Source organism: Etheostoma spectabile, chromosome 5 (assembly GCF_008692095.1).
Source record: "Etheostoma spectabile isolate EspeVRDwgs_2016 chromosome 5, UIUC_Espe_1.0, whole genome shotgun sequence".
NCBI lineage: Eukaryota > Metazoa > Chordata > Actinopteri > Perciformes > Percidae > Etheostoma > Etheostoma spectabile.
This window is the reverse complement of record NC_045737.1, coordinates 33,606,066-33,627,223: the sequence shown is the minus strand read 5'-3', so window position 1 is coordinate 33,627,223 and position 21,158 is coordinate 33,606,066. Positions and strand designations below refer to the sequence as shown.

At 41.0% G+C, this 21,158-nt stretch overlaps 1 protein-coding gene across 1 annotated transcript; it reads left to right on the top strand.

The window, feature by feature from the left end:
• Positions 1 to 729: 729 nt before the first annotated feature.
• wdr3 (WD repeat domain 3) lies at positions 730 to 20,719 on the top strand. The gene is made up of 27 exons (XM_032516328.1): positions 730 to 812; positions 2,965 to 3,166; positions 3,263 to 3,472; positions 4,216 to 4,334; positions 5,529 to 5,607; positions 7,662 to 7,757; positions 8,407 to 8,505; positions 8,698 to 8,799; positions 11,341 to 11,441; positions 11,627 to 11,713; positions 12,354 to 12,584; positions 12,680 to 12,773; positions 12,930 to 13,031; positions 13,157 to 13,239; positions 13,922 to 14,060; positions 14,168 to 14,224; positions 14,876 to 14,976; positions 15,521 to 15,632; positions 16,542 to 16,676; positions 16,784 to 16,834; positions 17,371 to 17,436; positions 17,715 to 17,807; positions 17,987 to 18,037; positions 18,167 to 18,210; positions 18,298 to 18,426; positions 19,423 to 19,516; positions 19,626 to 20,719. The coding sequence occupies exons 2-27, from the start codon at positions 2,993 to 2,995 to the stop codon at positions 19,779 to 19,781; spliced, it is 2,805 nt and encodes a 934-aa protein (XP_032372219.1). The 5' UTR covers positions 730 to 812; positions 2,965 to 2,992; the 3' UTR covers positions 19,782 to 20,719.
• Positions 20,720 to 21,158: the final 439 nt, after the last annotated feature.

Genomic DNA, 21,158 nt, shown 5'->3' with positions numbered 1-21,158 from the left:
TATACAGGTGGATATTACTATAAGTAGAAGTTTTCCAGATAGATATAATAAGTTAGGCTAAAATGAGCAGTATAACAATGGATTTAAAGGTAGTTCAAATAAAGTTTGGGCAGAAACTATCCAAATTAAAGTGCAGTGGAAAGTAATTGCATATTACAGTTAAAGTACGATATTGCAGATGTATATGTAAACAATTGGTACTGTAGATAAACAGTCGGCAGCGCAAATTGAAATGTAAGTAGTGGAAAAAAGATGCAGATATAAACAGTTGTTACTATAGTAACAGTCAGCAGTGCAGGTGAACATTATAAATGTATATTATAATGTTACGTATGCTGAAGTGTTGCGCAGCATTGGTAGAGTATAACTATGTATATTTACTCAAATTACTCAAACGTTACATTTAAAATGAAAGTACTTTTAATACTTTTAATTCCACTACACTCATCTGACAGCTTTACTAATTTAAATAGTTGCATGCAAAACATATCTGGAACTTATTACACCTTTTGTAATACATTAAACTACCCAACATTTAATACTTTAGGTACATTTTTACTTTAACTTTAACTTTTACTAACTTAAGTGACCTTTCCTTTGACTTGTAATGTTGTTTTTTTTACAGTATAGTGTTCGTACTTCTACCCCAGACTGTTACGACTTCTACTTAAGTAATTATTGAGCCACTAAAAAAGACTTAAAAATACAAAAAATACTTGGTTTACCGTATCGATGTGTGATCTACTGGTTGGGTCTAAAACAGCAGCGCAGTGAACGCAACACAAGTTTTAGCCAGCAGCTGCATTTCAGAGGTAAGCGGAGAAACTAACCAAACATTAAAATGTGTTGCGTTAAAGAAAAGAAATGTTATCGTGATGTAAAATATGTACATGCGTAAATCTACGTTGTATCAGATTCTAGGAGCTACGTTTACTCAGGAACTTCACCACGTGTGTTCAGGGACGGGCGGTGTTCCTGGTTAGGTGCACTCGATTCATTGTACAGCGTTGGCTGGGTGGGCAGGGTTTGCCGCGCATGTAGATAATTCATGGTTCGTAGGCTCTAAACCCCGACCACGTGGGCAATATGTAAGAGCAAAACAAACGCTCCTTTGACCGAGCATACTAGCGTGCTTTACCCAGCAATAAATGGACTAAAAGTAAGTCTTTATGTTCATCATCGCTTATTTAAAAGCAGAATAAACAAATATTTAGGTACAGAAAACCGTATATGTATGTGTGAATCTATGTAGCTATCTATGTATGTATGTATGTATGTATGTAAGTATGTATGTATGTAAGTATGCATGTGTGTATCTCTCTATCTATCTATCTATGTATGTATGTGTGTATGTATGTATGTATGTATGTATGTGTGTATGTATCTATGTATGTGTGTGTGTGTGTATGTGTGTGTGTGTGTATGTATGTATGTATGTATGTATGTATGTATGTATCTATCTTTGTATGTATGTATGCATGTGTGTATGTATGAATGCATGTGTGTATGTATGTATGTATCCATCTATGTGTGTATCTATCTATCTATGTTTATATGTCTGTATGCACGTAGATGAAATAGTACTAATATTCTCACTCCGGACTACCACTGATTTATAAACTGTTGTGGTGTAACGTTACGGATTATGATCAATGGTGGAAGTAGTACTCAAATATTTTACTGTGAAAGTAACAATAGTGTAAGTCCTGCAATCATAATCGTACTGAAGTAAAAGTACAAAAGCATTAGCATCAAAATATACTCAAACATATATATATATATATATATATATATATATATATATATAGAAACGTAATTCTGAATAGTTATTTATGCATTAATGTGTTCATCTCTCTAATTATTCATTAGGTGATTTATATTTTGTATAAATAACCTGACTCTGCAAAGTAACTCAAGCTTTAAAATAAATGTAGTGGAGTAAAAAGTGCCCAATCAGGAATAGAAGGATAAAGGAGCATCATATAGAAATGCTTGCTTATGTACCTCAAAATTGTATTTAAGTGCAGTACTTCAGTAAATGTACTTCAGTACATTCCACCACTGGTTATGGTCATACTCTTAATACACTAATAATGGAAAAGTCAGTAATACATCTTTAGTACCTCATGTTCATTGCTGCGAGGTGTTTAATTATTTGTGCCTAACATGAGTACATTATTGATGTGAGTAATTAATTACCATGTACACATATATATGTGGACGGTTGTGTTTCAGTAGGGCGTTGGGTCGGGGACCGGAGTGTCTCGTGTTCGAGTCCCCGTACGGACCAAAGTCTGGTGGTGGACTGGCAGCTGGAGAGGTGTCAGTTCACCTCCTGGGCACTGCCAAGGTGCTCTTGAGCAAGGCACCAAACCCCCAACTGCTCGGGGCGCCTTTCCATTGCTCTCCATATAGTGTGTGTATAGACTCTGAGCGTGTGTGTAATTCAGGCCTGTGTCTAATAACAACAACTGTGTGTAAATTGTAATTTCCCCTTGCGGGATTAATAAAGCATAAATTATTATTATTATTATTATTATTACATTATTGTTAGTTCCAATTAAGGAAAATCTTCATGCTACAGCATGCAATTACATTTTTTAAGTTTGATTTCCAATTTTGGGGCAAACATTTGGGGAACACCCTTCTCTGTTTCAACATGACAAGAACCCGTTTTTTTCCAGTTTGATGTGGGAGACCTTTACTGGTCTGGCCATGGAAAAATAAACATAGTTTAAAAAAAAAATAATTAAAAAATGATAGGATGTGTTTGTTTTGTAAGGACACATACAAGGGTGTTGGCATATTGTCGTGAAAAACGAAGTAGTATAAAGGTCACTGAGAACTAAAATGCCTCAGACGCACCATGCAGTAGATTAATGTGGGAGTAGATTATGAGTTCCACGTTATTGTATTTTTTATAGCGTGATCAAACGAAGTCGCTCTTATGTTCTTGTGAAACAGGATTCAGAATCACCTGAGGCTGCCGGCCATGGGGTTGACCAAGCAGTACCTGCGCTACGTTTCCAGTGCGGTGTTCGGAGTAATCGGAAGCCAAAAAGCCAACGTTGCGTATGTGACCCTGCGAGGGGGCGAGAGAGGGCGCTACGTCGCCGTGGCGGCGTGTGAACACGTTTTCATCTGGGACGCCCGAAAAGGAGAGAAGGTGAGATTTTGGCGTGGTCACGACCGCAGGTTCAGGACTCCAGTCTTCTTCAAACTTTTCAGAATTCAAACCCAGCGTCTCTGTCTTTCTGTCCAGGTCCTGATCCTGCAGGGCCAGAAACACGAGGTGACCTTCCTCTGCCCCTCGCCCGACGGCGTCCACATCGCCGTGGGTTACGAGGACGGTGCCGTGCGGATCTTCAGCTTGCTGAATGGCGAGAGCAACGTCTCCTTCAACGGCCACAAAACTTCTGTCAGCGTCATGCAGTACGACGCGCTCGGAGCTCGGCTCGTCACCGGTTCCAAGGTGAGTCGGGCGGGATGATCAAGATGAGAATGTAAATTACATAAATGCAATTCCACCTGAGACACAGGTGTTAAAATCAGAAGATAAATTGAGTTTAGTGGTCACCCCCCCCCCCGCGTGGGTACAGAATTAATCTAATTCCAATCGGAGTTTACTATTTGTTAACCCTTGTGTTGTCCTTGGGTCAAATTGACCCGTTTCCAAGTGTTTTATACCAGAAATATGGATTTCTTTCAACCGAATTGCCCAAAACTAACATGGATGATTCCATACAACATTACTGTCATTGAATTTTTGGGGGTTTTATTTAGTCTTTTAGCATTTTAATTATTTTGTTTCATGGTTTCAAAACAGTATCCGGACTAAACTTTGACGTCTACCCATCTGAGATCCACTCAACATCCTCTGATCTTAACTATTAGTCAAAATAATTCATAATTTCTGCCTTTTTAACTAAAATAATGAATAATTTGATCTGAATGAGGTTTGTTGACCATGAATTCCAAGAATAAGAATAAAAAAAACTATTATTAAACCAGCTCAAGTTTAAAAAAAAAAAAAAACCCATGAGCTGGAAAAAGTGACAAATAAATCAGAAAAAGCAACAAAAACATCGGAAAAGTCCAAAAAAATATTAATTTGCAATTTTGACCAGGAAGGACAAGTTCATGGTTAACGGGAAGACAACACAAGGGTTAAAGCATGTAATGAGCATTTTATCACCTTCCCCCCCCCCCCTTCAGGACACAGATGTGATCGTGTGGGACATCATCAACGAGTGTGGGCTGTACAGGCTGAGGGGCCATAAAGACGTCATCACACAGGCCGTGTTCCTCAAAGACAAAAACCTCCTGGTCACCAGGTAACAACCCTTACACCTCACGCCTTGGACATTATCCCAATTATGACAATTGATTATTTATCAATGAAGACCTGATGCCAGACACTCACTCATGTTGGAGTTCCTCGGACCCTAACTTTATTAGATGACATGCAACTTTGGAAAAGGAAAAGAGTGTCATGTAACGCATCTAAAAGAAAAACGACTAGCTTTTTTGTCACTTTCAGCAACTGTTGCGAGAAGTTATTCCAAGTTGAACAGGTTCATATTTCCAGATAATAACGAGAGCTTTAGGGTATTTTCCCCAGTAGAGTTTCTGGGCTCTGATTTGACACCATCCACATTTCTTTCCTCATTCTTTTTTCAGTTAGCACATTTCTACTCAGGCATTTATGTGAATAGTATACACGTTTGGGATGATGTAATTCCCTCTATGCTGTCATTCAACAAACCATTAAATAATGTGGTGGTTGTGAGTTTAAGCTACACGACTTCACACTGCCTTTGATGCCACCATATGAACTTGCATGTGGGCTTGAGTAGTCCTTACTAAACCATGTAATCTTAAATGTGATATAAAGTTTAATGTGTCATTTGAATTGTGTTTTTTAAAGGGGAAGTATGCAGTTTGTTTTTTTTAAAGCTTAATTTACCTTAACTGTACAGTTTTGGAGTCATTTGAATGGTTCTATGACTTTTTTTCAAGATGAATGGTGGTCGTCTCAGTCCCCCCCCTAGCGCCTGTGAGTGTAAAAACCGTCCTTTCAACTTGAGCCAAAGTGTCGGGAAGTATCACGTGATATCAGGTCTCGCAATGTAACAAATTGTTTCACGGTACTGCACACATAAGCCCATTCGGGAACTGGCTAACAAGGTAGCAATGGAGTTTTTCTGAGTTTTTCACACTATCGTCATGGCTGAGCCGGCAAAAAAGAAGCAGAAAGCTCGGAAAGCATCGTCGGAGGAACAGAGAAAGAGGAAACAGCGGACTGACCGAGTGAGGAGTCGGACACAAGTAAACATAGGAGCTGCCAAATATCTATTGCAAAGCTGTAGGGGGAGCTCTTTAGAGAAACCTGCGAGCAAAAAGTGCCCTTTTAAGCCTTTAACCTTTTAATAACAATAAAATACACCCTCCTACTCTTAACACTGTTTAAAAGAAGAAGTGCAGAGTTGCTAACGCGTTACGTGTGTGTGTGCTCCGCTGCTGTACAGCTCCAAGGACAGTTTTGTGAAGTGGTGGGACCTGGACACACAGCACTGCTTCAAGACCATGGTGGGCCATCGCAGTGAGGTGAGGGGCTTCAGATTCTACATTCACTAACATAAACCACGTCTTCTTTTTTTCTTTTTTATAACAAAGCGGTTCGAGGTCAGATATTTAAATACCGCAAAAGTATTAAAACACCCAATCCGCAACGAAATGCACACAGCCCGTATTTAGAAACGGTGCCTTCAGGATGTCTGTACGGTTGTAATGTCACTACTATACTATATAAAGGTAGAAAGGGCAGCTACAGGGCCATTACAGTCATTTCCCGGCTGCAATGCACCGAGTGACTGGAAACCTCGCTGACCAATCAGAGCAGACTGGGCTTCTTCGTGAGGGGGGGCTTAAAGAGACAAGGGTGTTTCAGACAGAGGGTGAATACAGGTATATTCAGACAGACAGTTTGAGTATGAATTACTGTGTTTTTTGGACATTAAAGCATGTAAACATGCTCTAGAATAGAAACTCAAAACCACAAGTATGAACATGAGAATGAGCATAAAATGGGACCTTTTAAAAGAGACGTCAGTAAAACTAGTTAAGACCCCAGTGGTTATGCAACTAATTTTAGTAGCTGATTTACTTCCAAACTAACTAGTAGTTACTAAGCCTCTAGTGTCCACTTTACACCATGACAGAGGAGAGGACTTACACAAAGCTGGTGCAACCCAGGGCAGTTTACTTAACACAGGTTAACAAAGGGCTGGGCGATATGGAGAAAATCAAATATCACTATATTTTTGACCAAATACTTCGATGTAAATACCGCAACGATATTGTAGTGTTAACTATTGGTGCTTTCACAAAATATTTACACAATGGGATTTTTTATAAATAATCATCAGTACTGTGGGTATAATGACTGACTGCGTAAAGGCAAATAATAGAACAGTTACAACAGTCTGGAGACATCAGAAAATTACATCAATTTACTGTAATGCAGCCTTTAAAACCAGCAGAAGACAACACTTATTCCATATTATGATATTTAAATCCAAGACGATATCTAGTCTCATATCATGATATTGATATAAAATCGATATATTACCCAGCTCTAGGTAAACATAACCAGTGTTGTTGCACTTCTCATACTCAATGTGATTTTCATGGCTCTGGCTGTTTTCTAAAGAAAAGCTGATGTTGTTTCAGTCTCCTGAGTTTTGTGTACTAAGTGTATTTGATTGTATTACAACTCATGTCGACATTAGGCAAGGAAGACAGGATTGAATAATTTAACTGAGTGGAGGCTCATAATTAGATCATTGAGAAAATATTCTCAATGTTGTAAATAAGAACTTGTACTCAATCTCAAAGAAACAAGACAAGAGTTAACTTGCAATTTTAAAATGACCTAGAAGGACACTCCGAGAGCGCAGACCTCCACCAAGGCGTGCCTTATCGCACAGTGTTAATGCTGTGGGACTTTTCCCAGTCTGAAACTATTTGTTCTGATTATTTCAACACCACATGAATGTTACACAAATGCCCAATCTTCCAATGTTAACAGAAGTGACCAATATTTGTGGATTTGGACCGTTGCTACACCATTCCACTTAGTTTCATGAAAATTGGGCCAGTAGGTTTTGTGTAATCCTGCTAACAGACAAATGAAATTAAAAAAAAACCAACACCAGTTTGACTAATATTCCCCGGAAGATAGATAAAATGAAGCCATCTGTTTTTTGCAGATCAAAACTTTGTATACGGGTGGACAGTCTTTGATCAGTGTGCTAACTGTGCCCACATTGTTGAATTAAGAAGTCTCCAGATAGTAACATCTAAGACTTCTTACCCTGCGTTAGAATGGGAATGAGCGGTTTGCTGCGGTCCAGACCAAAATAAGCTAAGAGCTTGTGAAAGTCCAGATGTGTTTTAGTTTTACATAACATTTCTAACATGATTTATGTTCAAGCTTTTTACCTGTTTGTTATGAGAAATGGAAGATTATAAAATTTTGGAAGGTGGCAAATATATCTTCTCCACTCTTTTTTAGTCTTTTAAGAGGCTCTGTGATATTTTTGTACCTGGATGAATAAGATGAGTCTTTGCGACGGTGTTTATTTCCCTGTGTGTGTTAGGTGTGGGGCATGGTGCTGCTGAACCAGGAGAACCGGCTGTTAACGGGCTCAGCAGACAGTGAGCTTCGAGCCTGGGACATCAACTACCTGCAGGAGGTGGGAAAGATCAGGCTCCCTGAATAATTTATCAATACACACAGAGAAGAACTGGGAAGTTAGCTGACGTGCTGGTACTTGGGGCTGCAAGATATGAGGAAAATATGCAATATGTTATGTTGAATATTGCGATGATAGTACTTGCGATAAATAAACCGATATTAAAGTGCACTCAGTTCTGCATTTCTGCCGACTTTAGTATTCTGCTAATACAACTTTACAAATCTAAATACAACTGCTTGTTGAATTTAAAACAAATGAAGGGAAATCATTTCCAACATTGTTTTATTGAACAAACTGAACATTGACTTGAATGGCAGTTACATTTTTAAGTGAATTTTTTGTCTCTCTCTCTCTCTGTGTATATCGCAATATGTCGCAGCCTTTCGCGATGTGTATATTGCACAAGTTGATATTGCGATGCCAACATAAAAACATAAATTGTGCCGCCCTAATACATAGCCACCATGGCTGAATAAAGCCTCACCTACGGACACTTAGCCAAAAGAGAAATAAAATTGAAACTGATGTTGCCTCAGTTGTTGTAAAAGGTCTGTCTGTCTGTCTGTCTGTCTGTCTGTCTGTCTGTCTGTCTGTCTGTCTGTCTGTCTGTCTGCCTGTCTGTCTGTCTGTCTGTCTGCCTGCTCAGGAGAAAGCTGAAGGTGAGCCCAAGTTAAAGAAGGGGAAAACTCTGCTGGACGATGATGATGAGGACAATGAGGAAGGGGTGGATGATAGTCTTGAAGAGGTACGAGAGTGAGAAAATACTGCAAAAACATTTTTTTTTTTAACACAAGTAATGTAATGTCTTTAGAATGAAAAAGGTGAATATATCCGCGTAATTTGAGGCCACAGAACCACATTCATATACACATTACATAAAGGTTAATATGTTTCCCCGCCCCCCCCCCCCCCCTCTCTCTCTCCCTCTCTCTCTCAGCGAATCCTGAGTTGTAAGAAAGCCGGATCAATCCTGAGAGAGGCCCGAGACCGAGTTGTTTCTCTGGCAACAGACTCCAAGGCCAGAGTCATTGCCTGTCACGTAAGTGTCAAATCGTCCTCCGGTTTCGTCTGACAGATCATAAAAAGTCTGGAATTCCTGATGCAGATGACGTCTGGGATCCTTTTAGAGATGTTCACACCTGTGTATACACTTGTATATACACTCACCGGCCACTTTATTAGGTACACCTGTCCAACTGCTCGTTAACACTTAATTTCTAAGCAGCAATCACATGGCGGCAACTCAGTGATTAAGGCATGTAGACATGGTCAAGAGAATCTCCGCAGTTCAAACCGAGCATCAGTATGGGGAAGAAAGGGGATTGAGTGACTTTGAACGTGGCATGATTGTTGGTGCCAGAAGGGCTGGTCTGAGTATTTCAGAAACTGCTAATCTACTGGGATTTTCACGCACAACCATCTCTAGGTACAGAGAATGGTCCGAAAAGAAAAAAACATCCAGTGAGCGGCAGTTCTGTGGGCGGAATGCCTTGTTGATGCCAGAGGTCAGAGGAGAATGGCCAGACTGGTTCGAGCTGATAGAAGGGCAACAGTGACCAAATAAACACGTTACAACCAAGGTGGGCAGAGAGGCATCTCTGAACGCACAGTACGTCCAACTTTGAGGCAGATGGGCTACAGCAGCAGAAGACCACATCGGGTGCCACTCCTTTCAGCTAAAAAGGAAACTGAGACTACAATTTGCACAAGTCATCGAAATTGGACAAAGAAGATTGGAAAAACGTTGCCTGGTTGATGAGTCTCGATTTCTGCTGCGACAGTCGGATGGTAGGGTCAGAATTTGGCGTCTACAACATGAAAGCATGGATCATCCTGCCTTGTATCAACGGTTCAGGCTGGTGGTGGTGGTGTGTCATGGTGTGGGGAATATTTTCTTGGCACTTTGGGCCCCTGGTACCAATTAGCATCGTTGCAACGCCACAGCCTACCTGAGTATTGTTGCTGACCATGTCCATCCCTTATGACCATAATGTACCCAACTTCTGATGGCTACTTTCAGCAGGATAAGCGCCATGTCATAAAGCTGGAATCATCACAGACTGGTTTCTTGAACATGACAATGAGTTGGCTGTACTCAAATGGCCTCCACAGTCACCAGATCTCAATCCAATAGAGCATCTTGGAGTGTGTGGAACGGGAGATTCGCATCATGGATGTGCAGCCGACAAATCTGCGGCAACTGTGTGATGCCATCGTCAATATGGACCAAACTCCCTGAGGAATGCTTCCAGCACCTTGTTGAATCTATGCCACCAAGAATTGAGGCAGTTCTGAAGGCAAAAGGGGGTCCAACCCGTTACTAGCATGGGGTACCTAATAAAGTGGCCGGTGAGTGTAGATGTACTATTGTTCATTCATCTATGTATTATTTTTCAGTAGCTGTATATTTCTTGTATTTTTGGTTGGTTTGTGTGTACAGCATGTGTGTATGTTGTTAAATTGTTTCCCAATTTAGGATTAGTAAATTGTATGTATGTATGTATGTCAGTCAGTCAGTCAGTTATTGTTTCACAAAGAGTTTAACATGAGCCAGACAGACAACAAAGATAACAAGACAAAGAAACCATATCACATCCTTACAGAGAACGTAGTATAATGCTGTTAAAACATCATTAAAAAAAGTGTATTTTTCAATCTCATCTCTAGTTCCTTCAGGAATCATCTGGGAAACATCTGGGAATTTAAGGAAGATTTTCTGCCCAAACCAAACCTAATTTGTAGTTTATGAAAGTGCCTCTCGTTAGAAATGAAAAGTTTCATCATATCCACAATAAAGAACAGATAAAGCTCACTTATTTTCTGCTCTCTTTTTAGAACCATCTCTCCATCTCGTGTTGGAGCTCAGGTGTCAGCCTTTCTTTTGTTTGATCGAGACTTAAGTTGACATCTGAGGCTAACCATTGTCCATAGTTTGTTTTTTTTTCCTGGCCCTGTTGGATCTAATACTTCCGTCATCAGTGGCTGTTTGGCTGATTTAGCACATTGATTATTTTATTGTCTGTCCTGCTCATTAAGTGCGGTTTCTAGATTTTCTTTGTCCACAAGCATGAGACCACAGTGCAAAATCAAAGAAAAGGTTTGCAGACCCAGCTGCACATTTTTTGTCCTTTTAATCAGTTTGTTTCCTGACCACATGATGATACTGTTTGAAATGATTCACAATGGTGGGAAATTAGTTTGTTGCTAAATTAGTTTTGTTAGTCCTTCCTTTGTGTTTTTTTAGATTAGAACGAGACACTGTTTACTGGCAAATGATTTCCTCCCATGAAGACTCAGGCAGAATGAACATGCTTGTCGGTGTTGTAGTTTTTACAGTGTGTTAACATTAACATGAGTGAAAATAAGGCAGCAGTTGGTTGCTGTCCGTCTTAGTTCTATAAAGTTGTCTGGATGTGTCAGGACCCTAAAGCTGGAATTACAGAGGGATTTTTACATTGTAGTAGTATTTCATGCAATTGATGTGCTTTGTTTTCATCAGAATTTGTAACATTCAAATGTATCAATGTTGATATTCTGTGGGAAATTAATGCTATACATATCTCTTTTCATCCTTTATCAGGGCAATGATTCAGTCCTGGAGCTCTTCACTGTGCTGTCAGAGGAGGAAGTGCAGAAGAAAATGACAAAGAAAGTGAAGAAAGCCAAAAAGAAGGCAGCAAAGTAAAGATTGTTATTTCTTTTTAGTTCATTTGAAAGGTTTACATGTTACTTCTTATTCTAGTATTATAAGTATTTTTTTTATTTTTGAACCCACTTATACTGATATTGCTACACTGTAGTGTGCAGTAGTTACTCAGTTGCATGCTGAAGCTGGAGCTTGTTGTGTGGCTGTCCCCATGCTGTAGGTCTCAGGAAGCAGAGCCAGTGGTGGAGAGGACGCTGAAGGATGAGATACTCAGACTGACCAACATCAAGGCCTCCTCCAAGATCAGGTCAGTGTGGAGCTAGTCTCGCATTGCTAGACCTTCCTCCACAACGCTGCGATGGAGGGTCTGGCTGGTCCACACAGCATTCTGGGATGGGAGAAAAACACGCTCTGTTCATTGGCATTTCTTTAAACCATTCACAATCATCTTGGGCGGCCCTAAGCGTCAGCCGGAGCACCGGTGCCTCAGCAAAAAAGCCTCGGGAAGGAACTTGTTTTGGTGGAACATGTGTACGTTCAAAGGTTGTTTTAGTCGTGCAACAGAAAACTCAGATTGGACAGATAGTCTAGCTAGCTGTCTGGATTTACCCTGCAGAGATCTGAGGACCAGGTAACCATAGTCCTCAGATTGGACAGATAGTCTAGCTAGCTGTCTGGATTTACCCTGCAGAGATCTGAGGACCAGTTAACCAAAGTCCTCAGAAATCCACCAGAGTTTAAAATGCCAATACAAAGAAAGCGGAAGGTGACGGACATCCGGTCGGGGGAATTTCCGGCGACACCTAACCGGAAATGTCGTTGATATACTGTAGACTAGTATGGAGCCAAACACAACAGCAGCTTAGAGGCTAGAGAGGTGAGCTCGCAACCAGCAGGTATATTAATTCCCTCCCTCTCACACATATCCCCTGCATCCCCCCTCTCAGGTGGGTGGACTGCCTGTCGTGTGCAGGTGGTGAGCTGAAGGTGGCGCTGCTGCTGCAGAACAACACCATCGAGACCTACAGCCTGAGGACTTCAGACAAGACCCCCACCGCCAACAAGACGGCTCGCCTCACGCTCGGCGGGCACCGCACCGATGTCCGCACACTGGCCTTCAGCTCGGACAACCTGGCCGTCCTCTCCGCCTCTGGGGACACCGTCAAAGTTTGGAACAGGTGAAAAGTGTTACAGCTTTTATATAAATGTGACCAAACCGATAAAAAGCTGGAAGTGGTCTCACAAGATCTTCTGCACTCCCCCACTGTTACAGGTCAACTCTGCAGGTGATTCGCACCATGGCCTGTGAATACGCCCTCTGCTCCCTCTTTGTGCCTGGGGACAGGCAGATCATCCTGGGATCCAAGGTATTAGATTCCATCTTTGAATGCATTTGCTGCTGTTTGAGAGGGAGTTTAGTGTTTTGTTCTGACCTTGCAATTAAGAACATCTATGGGACAGGAGGACAGGGTTGCTAGCTGTCTCTTTTCTACTTCCTATTTTGTGCTGTTTTTTCCTATCAGAGTGGGAAGCTGCAGATCTTTGAGTTGGCCTCAGGAAGCCTACTGGAGACTGTGGATGCCCATAATGGAGCGCTGTGGTCCCTGTGCCTGGCCCCAGACCAGGTAAACCTGACTACCTGCAGTCACACCTGTCTATATATCTCGTACCACGTCAAACCTTTACACTCATCAGAAAAATAGCTGGCTTTTCTGTGCTTTCTTGTTTGTTGTATGTGTCACTCCTGCAGAGGGGGATTGTCACAGGAAGTGCAGATAAGACGGTGAAGTTCTGGGAGTTTGAGCTGGTAAAGGACGAAGAGACCGGACAGAAGTAAGTCGTCACCTTGTTCAAATTACCTGTACGGTTCATTTGGGACGGTCAATCTCATAGTTCATTGCACCTCAAAGTACTCAACTACAACACAGATCTTAAGATATTGTCTCCTGGGACAAAACAATTCTTTGTTTTTATTCTAACAAATGATAAGTTCAGCTTTAATAAATAAGTAGTTGGTCTAAAGTCACATTAGAAAACTTAAAAGTTTAAACAGGAAAAGTGTTAAGAAAAGTATAAAGTATTAAAAAGGTATTCAGGCAAATTTCACAGTTATATGTGTTCATTTTACTGTTAATATTTAACCTTTTCCACTGTTTTTTAAGTTTTAAGCAATAATTGCAACATCTTTCCAGAAGTCAAGGAGTAATCGTGTTAAGTTATCGTGATTTAAATGTTGACCGAAATAATCGGTAATATAATTTTAAAAAAAATATTTTTTCCATAATTGAGCAGCCCTTTCATATTTGGCTATTTACTCTCACCATGTAGAATATGCAGTAGTAAGCATATTCTCTGTACTAAATGTAAACTGGTCTCTACCATTGATGTTAAATCTTATATTGAATGTGTGCAACAATTTTCAGTTGTGAATTGCTTAATAAAGCACATAAATTCTTAGTAATAAGATTCAGAGACCTGACTCACCTTTAATATTTTGTGTGTATGTGTGATATAGGAGGCTGACAGTGAAACACACACGCACTCTGAAATTGGAGGAAGACATTTTGTGTGTGAAGTTTTCTCCTGACCACAGACTGCTGGCCGTCTCTCTGTTAGACTGCACTGTCAAGGTCTTCTACACAGACACACTTAAGGTACACACCACATGAAATAAGTACAGTGTGGTCTGTATAATTGCTTCATTATTGGTGTCAAAGCGTCTGTTATAATAACTGAACATTTCTCCCTCTCGCTGCTTCAGTTCTTCTTGTCGCTGTATGGACACAAGCTGCCTGTACTTTGTCTGGACATCTCACATGTGAGTACTCTCAAGCTGCAAATGTCCGAACTATCAGCTGCATTTAGGCCTCAGTGATAAATGTGTTAACCTGCTTTATTTTGCAAGATGTTCACAGCTAACAACTCTATTATTTATTTATATATGTGTATTTATATATCCCCAGCCTTGTTTACATCTATAGCCCCTTTTCCACTATCAAGACACCCACTAAGTCAGAGAAAAAGGTTACAATCGACCTCTTATTCCTGGGCCAAATGACCGCAGTAGTCTCAAGTATTAATCGGCTCCAGCTCTGATCGGCAGTGATCCAAACACGACACCCGGGTGGACGCGCTAATTTTCGCCCCTTTTCTGGCGCAATGCTATGACTTTTGTCGCCTCCGTTGGTAACTTTGCCACCTCGGCCACAAATTCTGTCTGTCTGCATGCAAGCACTGCTCAAACATCATTCCAGTTTAGTCATCACTAGGACTGAATAAGATTTATAACTTACCACCACAACATTTTTACTGGCCTCCATGCTACTTTCTAATGTTTACTGTTCACTAACCCCGTTTTTTTGGCTTGGCCATTGCTGTCATTGCATTAGTTTGTTTGGACTCGACTTGGGCTCATCTTGACCCTCAGTTCGGTCTCCCGGGACTCTGACCTCATGTTTCTGTTAACTAGGATAACACACTTATCGCCACCGGCTCCGCTGACAGAAACGTGAAGATCTGGGGTTTGGATTTCGGCGACTGTCACCGCTCCATGTTTGCTCATGACGACAGGTAACGCCCAACCACCCAGACCCAAACCAAATGTTTGTCATGTGTTCACTGGAACAAAAAACACTTTATTTTTTATTTTTTATTAAATATGTGGTGATGAAATGATTTTCTTGGCTGTTGAGTTTCCAGCTGTGACTTCATCTGTTGTGGTCAGGGACTCTGATCCTTGTCCTGTTAACTCGGACTGCCCTGTGACTTCACACCAGCTGCTCCTTCATCTCACCGCTCATCTGTTTTCTCATGGATCATGTCACTATTTGTCCTTTTTTTTCCTGTTATCTTCCTCTTATTTTTGTATTTATTTTCAGTCTGTGTACACTTAGTTTTCTGTCTGTTCTTTGATTTTTTTGCATTGCCTTTCTTTTTGTATTTCTTTCTTGTACTACCTTATGATTATTTCCCACTTGTCTTTGTTACTTCTGAGATGCCTGCTTTCTTTTTTTGTTTTGTTTTCCCTCCTTTCTAGTTCTGGATTTACTTATTTTCTGTTTCACCCATTCGCTTGGCTGACTTTCTCTTCCCTCACTCTGTTTCTTCTCCACAGCGTCATGTTCCTCCAGTTTGTCCCCAAGACTCATCTGTTCTTCACAGCAGGGAAGGACAAGAAGATCAAACAGTGGGACGCCGACAAGTTTGAGCACATCCAGACGCTAGAGGTGACGCTCGGCTTCATACCCTTGATGTTTGTGGTCCAGTGGCTTCGATCAAGCGTCCTCTGGCGGGCTTCCTTCACATCTGAAATGCTAAAATAAAATACTGACCACACCTCATTGGTCAGCTGTAAAACAGATCTTTCAAAGAGAGAGTTGAAAACTAGGTTATGTGCATTTGCATAAATTTCTGGATCACTTGTGTTGTCCGGTTATTAGCATGTGGATTCTGCACAATCATTTGCATTCATAGGCAGTCAAAAGCAGTGGTGGGATGTAACTTAGTACATTTACTCAACTTCTGTACTTAAGTATGATTCTGAGGCACTTCTTCTTTAATTGAGTATTTCCATTGTATGCCAATTTATACTTCTACATGTTGGAAGCCAATATTGTACTTTTTTCTTCACTAACTTCAGTTGAATCGATTTAGTTGATTTAACAGATTTAGATTACTAATACAAAATATAAATCAACTACTTCATTATTAAATTATTATAGATTAAGCTATGCAGCAGTATATACATTCATTCAAAATTAGCTCCACCTTAGTGGTGCATTGCCAGACCTATCTCCACAGCGCTGTGGAGTAAGGTCTGGCTAGTCCAGATACGTACTGGGATAGGAGGAAGAAAACGCTCTGGGTTGTTTGCAAAGCTGACAGTTGTCTTGGAGCCGCTTAGTTCCTGACGCAGCGACGGTGGATCTGTAAAATAGTCTCAAGAAAGAACTTGTTTTGGTGGAACATTTGCACTCCGCAAAAGAAAGCAACACACAAAATATGAAATGAGGTTAACTGTTGACACAACACAGTAACATGAGCTATTTCAGTTAGCTGGATACATGGTTAAGTGTAAGTTGCTCTTACCAGTGTATCGCTATTTGTAACATTTGACTTTTCTCTCGGCCTTACAGGGCCATCATCGGGAGGTTTGGTGTCTGACCATCAGCCCAAGCGGTGACCACATTGTGTCGTCATCCCACGACAAATCCCTGCGACTGTGGGAGAGGACCAGGGAGCCCATCATCCTGGATGAGGAACGGGAGATGGTGAGGTGGAGGGCGGCGGGGACACAGACAGATTTGACAGTCATTCAGACACGTAAACAGCGTCTTCTTCTTTTTCTTCTCATATGACCCTCTTTTCATATTCACAGGAACGAGAAGCAGAGTTTGAGGAGAGCATGGCCAAAGGAGATGTGCCTGTGGTGAGCACTCAGTTTTCAACTTCCAGGCATCATCAACGTTTATACTTTTCATCAGACATTACCTATACATGAATATTAGCATCACACTGGCCTGTTTCAAAAACAGATTCCAGTCCCCGTACAGTAATATGAGCAGCAATCTAGCTGTTATTATCTAGCATAACCAAGGCTGCATCAGTCAAAACTTGAAACTTAATTTCAAAGCATAAGGAGTACATTTGAAGAACATTTGTTCTTCATAAATGAAAAAAGGAAAAACAACCCCCAATCCTTGCATTTTAGGTCCATGACCTGTCATTGGTTGGGAGTGCATTCGCAATCCTAAAACACCCTCCCTTGGAAGATTTTTGACACTTCAGGCCGCTCGTAAACATCTCAAATAACAGTTTGAATGGAAACGTCTGGTCAATTAGCTGAATAAGTAATTATATCATCACCAAATCTTTAATTGCCCTGCCCGTTGAAATGAAAGCAAACTCTGTTTTGTTTTTGTGTAAGATTGATGTAAGAGATGCGTTGACTTGTTTTGTCTTCAGGTACCCGGAGAGACTGAAGGAGAGGCAGCACCAGCCAGCAAGAAGACTGTTGAGACAGTCAAAGCTGTGAGTTGACTTCCCCTCGCATTGGATTTCAAATCAAGCACCATTTGGATGCAATTATTTAGTTTGTTTGATTTCATTGACATTAAAGTACTTCTTGTGTTGGCAAAAGCTAGTTGCATTCACCTTTTTTCTTCGCCGCTAACCCATGCCTATTGGCTGCTCTGGACAACAGGATTGTTTTAAATTCAGTTTGACCCAAGTCTTCAGAAACAACTAAAAGAATGAATAAGCAAGTTTTGTTCTTTATACTCTTGCTGTCGTTTGATTTCTTTCTGCAGGCAGAGCGAATCATGGAGGCTTTGGAGCTTTACAAAGAGGAAAACAGGAAGATGGAAGTGTATAAATATGCTTGTCAGACAGCAGGCAACGAGGTACGGACACCATGCAATAATCCGATGTTTTATTCCCTCTGTTGTTGCCCCTTCTTATGTGAATGGGCCATAAAACATCCTGTTGTTGTTGTTGTTGTGTTTTGGATGCAATGGAAAACGTTCCTTCAGCTTCATTTTCATGATGTCAGTATCATGTTGCTGCTTCTGTTGTTTTTCAGGTTCCTCCACCGAGACCCAACCCTATCCTTGTGGCGTTTGGAAATGTTTCAGTAAGTAGAACAATGGCATAGGAAAAAATGTCAATTTTGCGTCCACTAACGGAACATTATCAATAAGGTATTGTATTTAATTATGTTTTCAGCCGTAGGCAACTAAGTCTGTCTTTGTCCCTCTTTCAGCCGTCCCGCTACGTTTTAGACGTCGTGAAGAAGGTCAGATCGAGGTAAGACGTAAGCTCATAGCGTTGAGACCAAACATCTTTCATCTGCGGTGCTGCATGCATATAAAGCCACGTTTTTGTGCTCCCCAGTGAGCTGGAGGTTTCTCTGCTGGTGTTACCATTCCCTTACATCCCTGAGCTGCTGACGCTGTTCAACAGTTACATCAAGCAAGGCCTCGAGGTGGAGCTGGTCTGCCGCTGCCTTTTCTTCCTGCTCAAGTAAGCGCCTAACCTGTGTGTGGGCAAAAATAAATAAATAAAGATTAAAGAGGTTTTGTATTTGGTTGGTAAATGAAATTCAGAGTGAAGGGTTCAGAGATCTGTCAGTTTGTCAGACAACACAAGAAGAAGAGGAGGAGCTGAGCAAATCTTCTGTTGGCCGTAATGTGCAAAATATGTGAATTATAAACTAATAAATACTCGAAAGTTTACTATGTATCCATTTTTAATGCATTTTCAAATACCGCTCATTCAAATATCGTGCCGCTAGTTGCATGCACAGCCAACAGTGCGTGTGGAATGGGTTGGTCACAAGACAAAACAATCGTATTTTCAAAAAGTATTTCATTGTTGAATTAAAAAAAAAAAAGAAGGAAAAAAAAAATCTCACAGTAGGCTATGGATTGGTTTTGCAAATTGAAACATGAAACAAATCTGTGAAATTACTTTCTTAAATGGATAAATCAAATCATTTTGGTGAAAGTGTAAAATTTAAATGGATTCTTTTTTTCTACCTTAAAGCTATAATGTGTAGTTTCTGTAGTTTCTGTCGCCCCCATGAGGAATTCTAAGTAATGATAACTAAACTGTCGGCGCGTCCACATGATACAAGCCTCCCGTGATTATCTTCACTCGAGTTTCTGCGCGGGAGAGTCACCGGACACCACAATCTTCTGAACACAGCCATACTGAGGAATAGTTTTGTGGAGCTGATAGTCTTAATTGACTTTGTAGCAGCTCATTTGGCAATGGTTTAAATATAACGGACGTTCATTAATATGACAACGTCCCGCACTAAAGCTTTAACTAGTTATAAGAAGAAGACCTTGTTGACATCCATAAAAAAGTGTTTGACAGCATTCAGTAATTGGAGTAATTAGACAGAATTGTTGTGGTAGGGCAGATCTGATTGTAAATGTAGATCTGCACACGCTGCTGTTGATGGTTCTGGTGATACAGCATCGGGCTGACGCGTTTGTCTGTTTCCTTTTTAAGGATCCATTTTGGTCAGATCTCCAGTAACCAGATGCTGCTGTCTGTCATAGACGAGCTACGGACCAATACTGTCTCCAAAGTGCGCGAGATCAGAGTAAGTAACATTCTGTCACGGAGAGAAGCTGTTTGTGGTCTTGACGGATGTAGAGATTCTTTTCCTTATCATACCTTTCCTTTCCAACTCTTCTTTCTTTGTGTCTCAGGACGTAATGGGATTCAACAGCGCTGCGCTCCAGTTCCTCCAACGGGAAATCGAGAGCAAAGAGGATGTGATGTTCTTTGCTGATGCCACAGGCCAACTGGCGGAGAAGAAGAAGAAGAGGAGGAAGAGGGAGCGAGCCATCCTGACCATCGCTTGAATCATAATGGACATTTTTGACTGTTTGTGTACAGACATCCACTCCCAGCTGTATGGCAGGGATAGACCAGGGGGCTTGCACTGTTGGTTTTTCTACGTTATGAAATCCTGATAGGAAGTTAACAATGTTATTCAGTGGCACGCTTCATTTCCCAAATAAACAGTCTGACTTTTTCTCACAGTAATTGAGGTTTTATAAGGGGCTTTCAAAACAAATAAATCCTCCACTGCAGAGAGAAATGTAGTGTCTACACAGCCGTTCCCTCTGCACCGTTAGGTCTCTGTAAAATACATCCATATACAGTTGAGCTTTAAATAGATACAAGTCATGTTTAAGGCCGCACTAGTACTCCCTCCATGATCACCACACAGAGGACAGGTATGATTTAAGCAGCTTTCTGTCCTATAGGCCTACAGGGAGCGATTCAGGCCCTGAGCCAAACCAGGCGAAAGATGGTTTGGACATGGCTGGGGGTTTTGAAATCTGTCAGACTACCTGAGCTCCAGACCACCTGGGTGCTACCACACTGTCCCAAACAGCAAGTCGCTAAGAAAAGAAACCCTCCCTCGATCCCTGTTGGCCTCACTGCAGCCGTCCACCACTGAAATCGGGGAGATGTAGCTTGACTTTACAGCCCTTGTAACTTTGGCTGAATTTATAGTGCCAAGGCCGGGTAGATGTGCTAAACATATTTCATAGCGAGGGAGAAATGTGAACAGTGTGTGTTTTTTTGCCCAGACCTCTAATCCTGTGACCTTTAGAAAAGTTTCACACCCACATCTGACACTTAATTTTCCACAAGTGTGTTTATTTCCTGACCGTGGGGCGCTGTGGAATGAAATGAACCCTTTAAAACACCTCTCGCTCACTGTTCATGTTTTAATCTCATGGCGGACAAAAAAACAAATTAACTCTGTATTTACAGGGTTGTTAAAAAAGGGGCCAGCAGCTCTTTATGGGGCTGGATTTGGGCTCGAGGCTGTAAATGTCACACCTACCAAAATTAAAAATTCTTCAGGAAAATCCCAGAAACACTCGCACTGCACGACTGCTCCGTATTAGCACCCAACAGCAATGTAGATGAATCATCACAAACTGGGATCTAAAGGGGAACAAGGCAACGTTGAGTTGAAGGCCATGAATCTACGAGTGTCTACCAAACTTAAATAATTGTAACATTTCTTTCAACTTAAAGTGAGGTTACAGCACAAGATATAGTTCAGTATTTTCAAATGGCTCATGCCAAATCTGAATTAAAAAAAACAACTTTCCACAATGCATCAGGCTTGTCTACATGTTCATTTGCAAACTTCAAATGCTGATTTTTGTGGTGAGACCGTAGACGAGGTTTTCTTCTGATGACTCTTCCATGAAGAC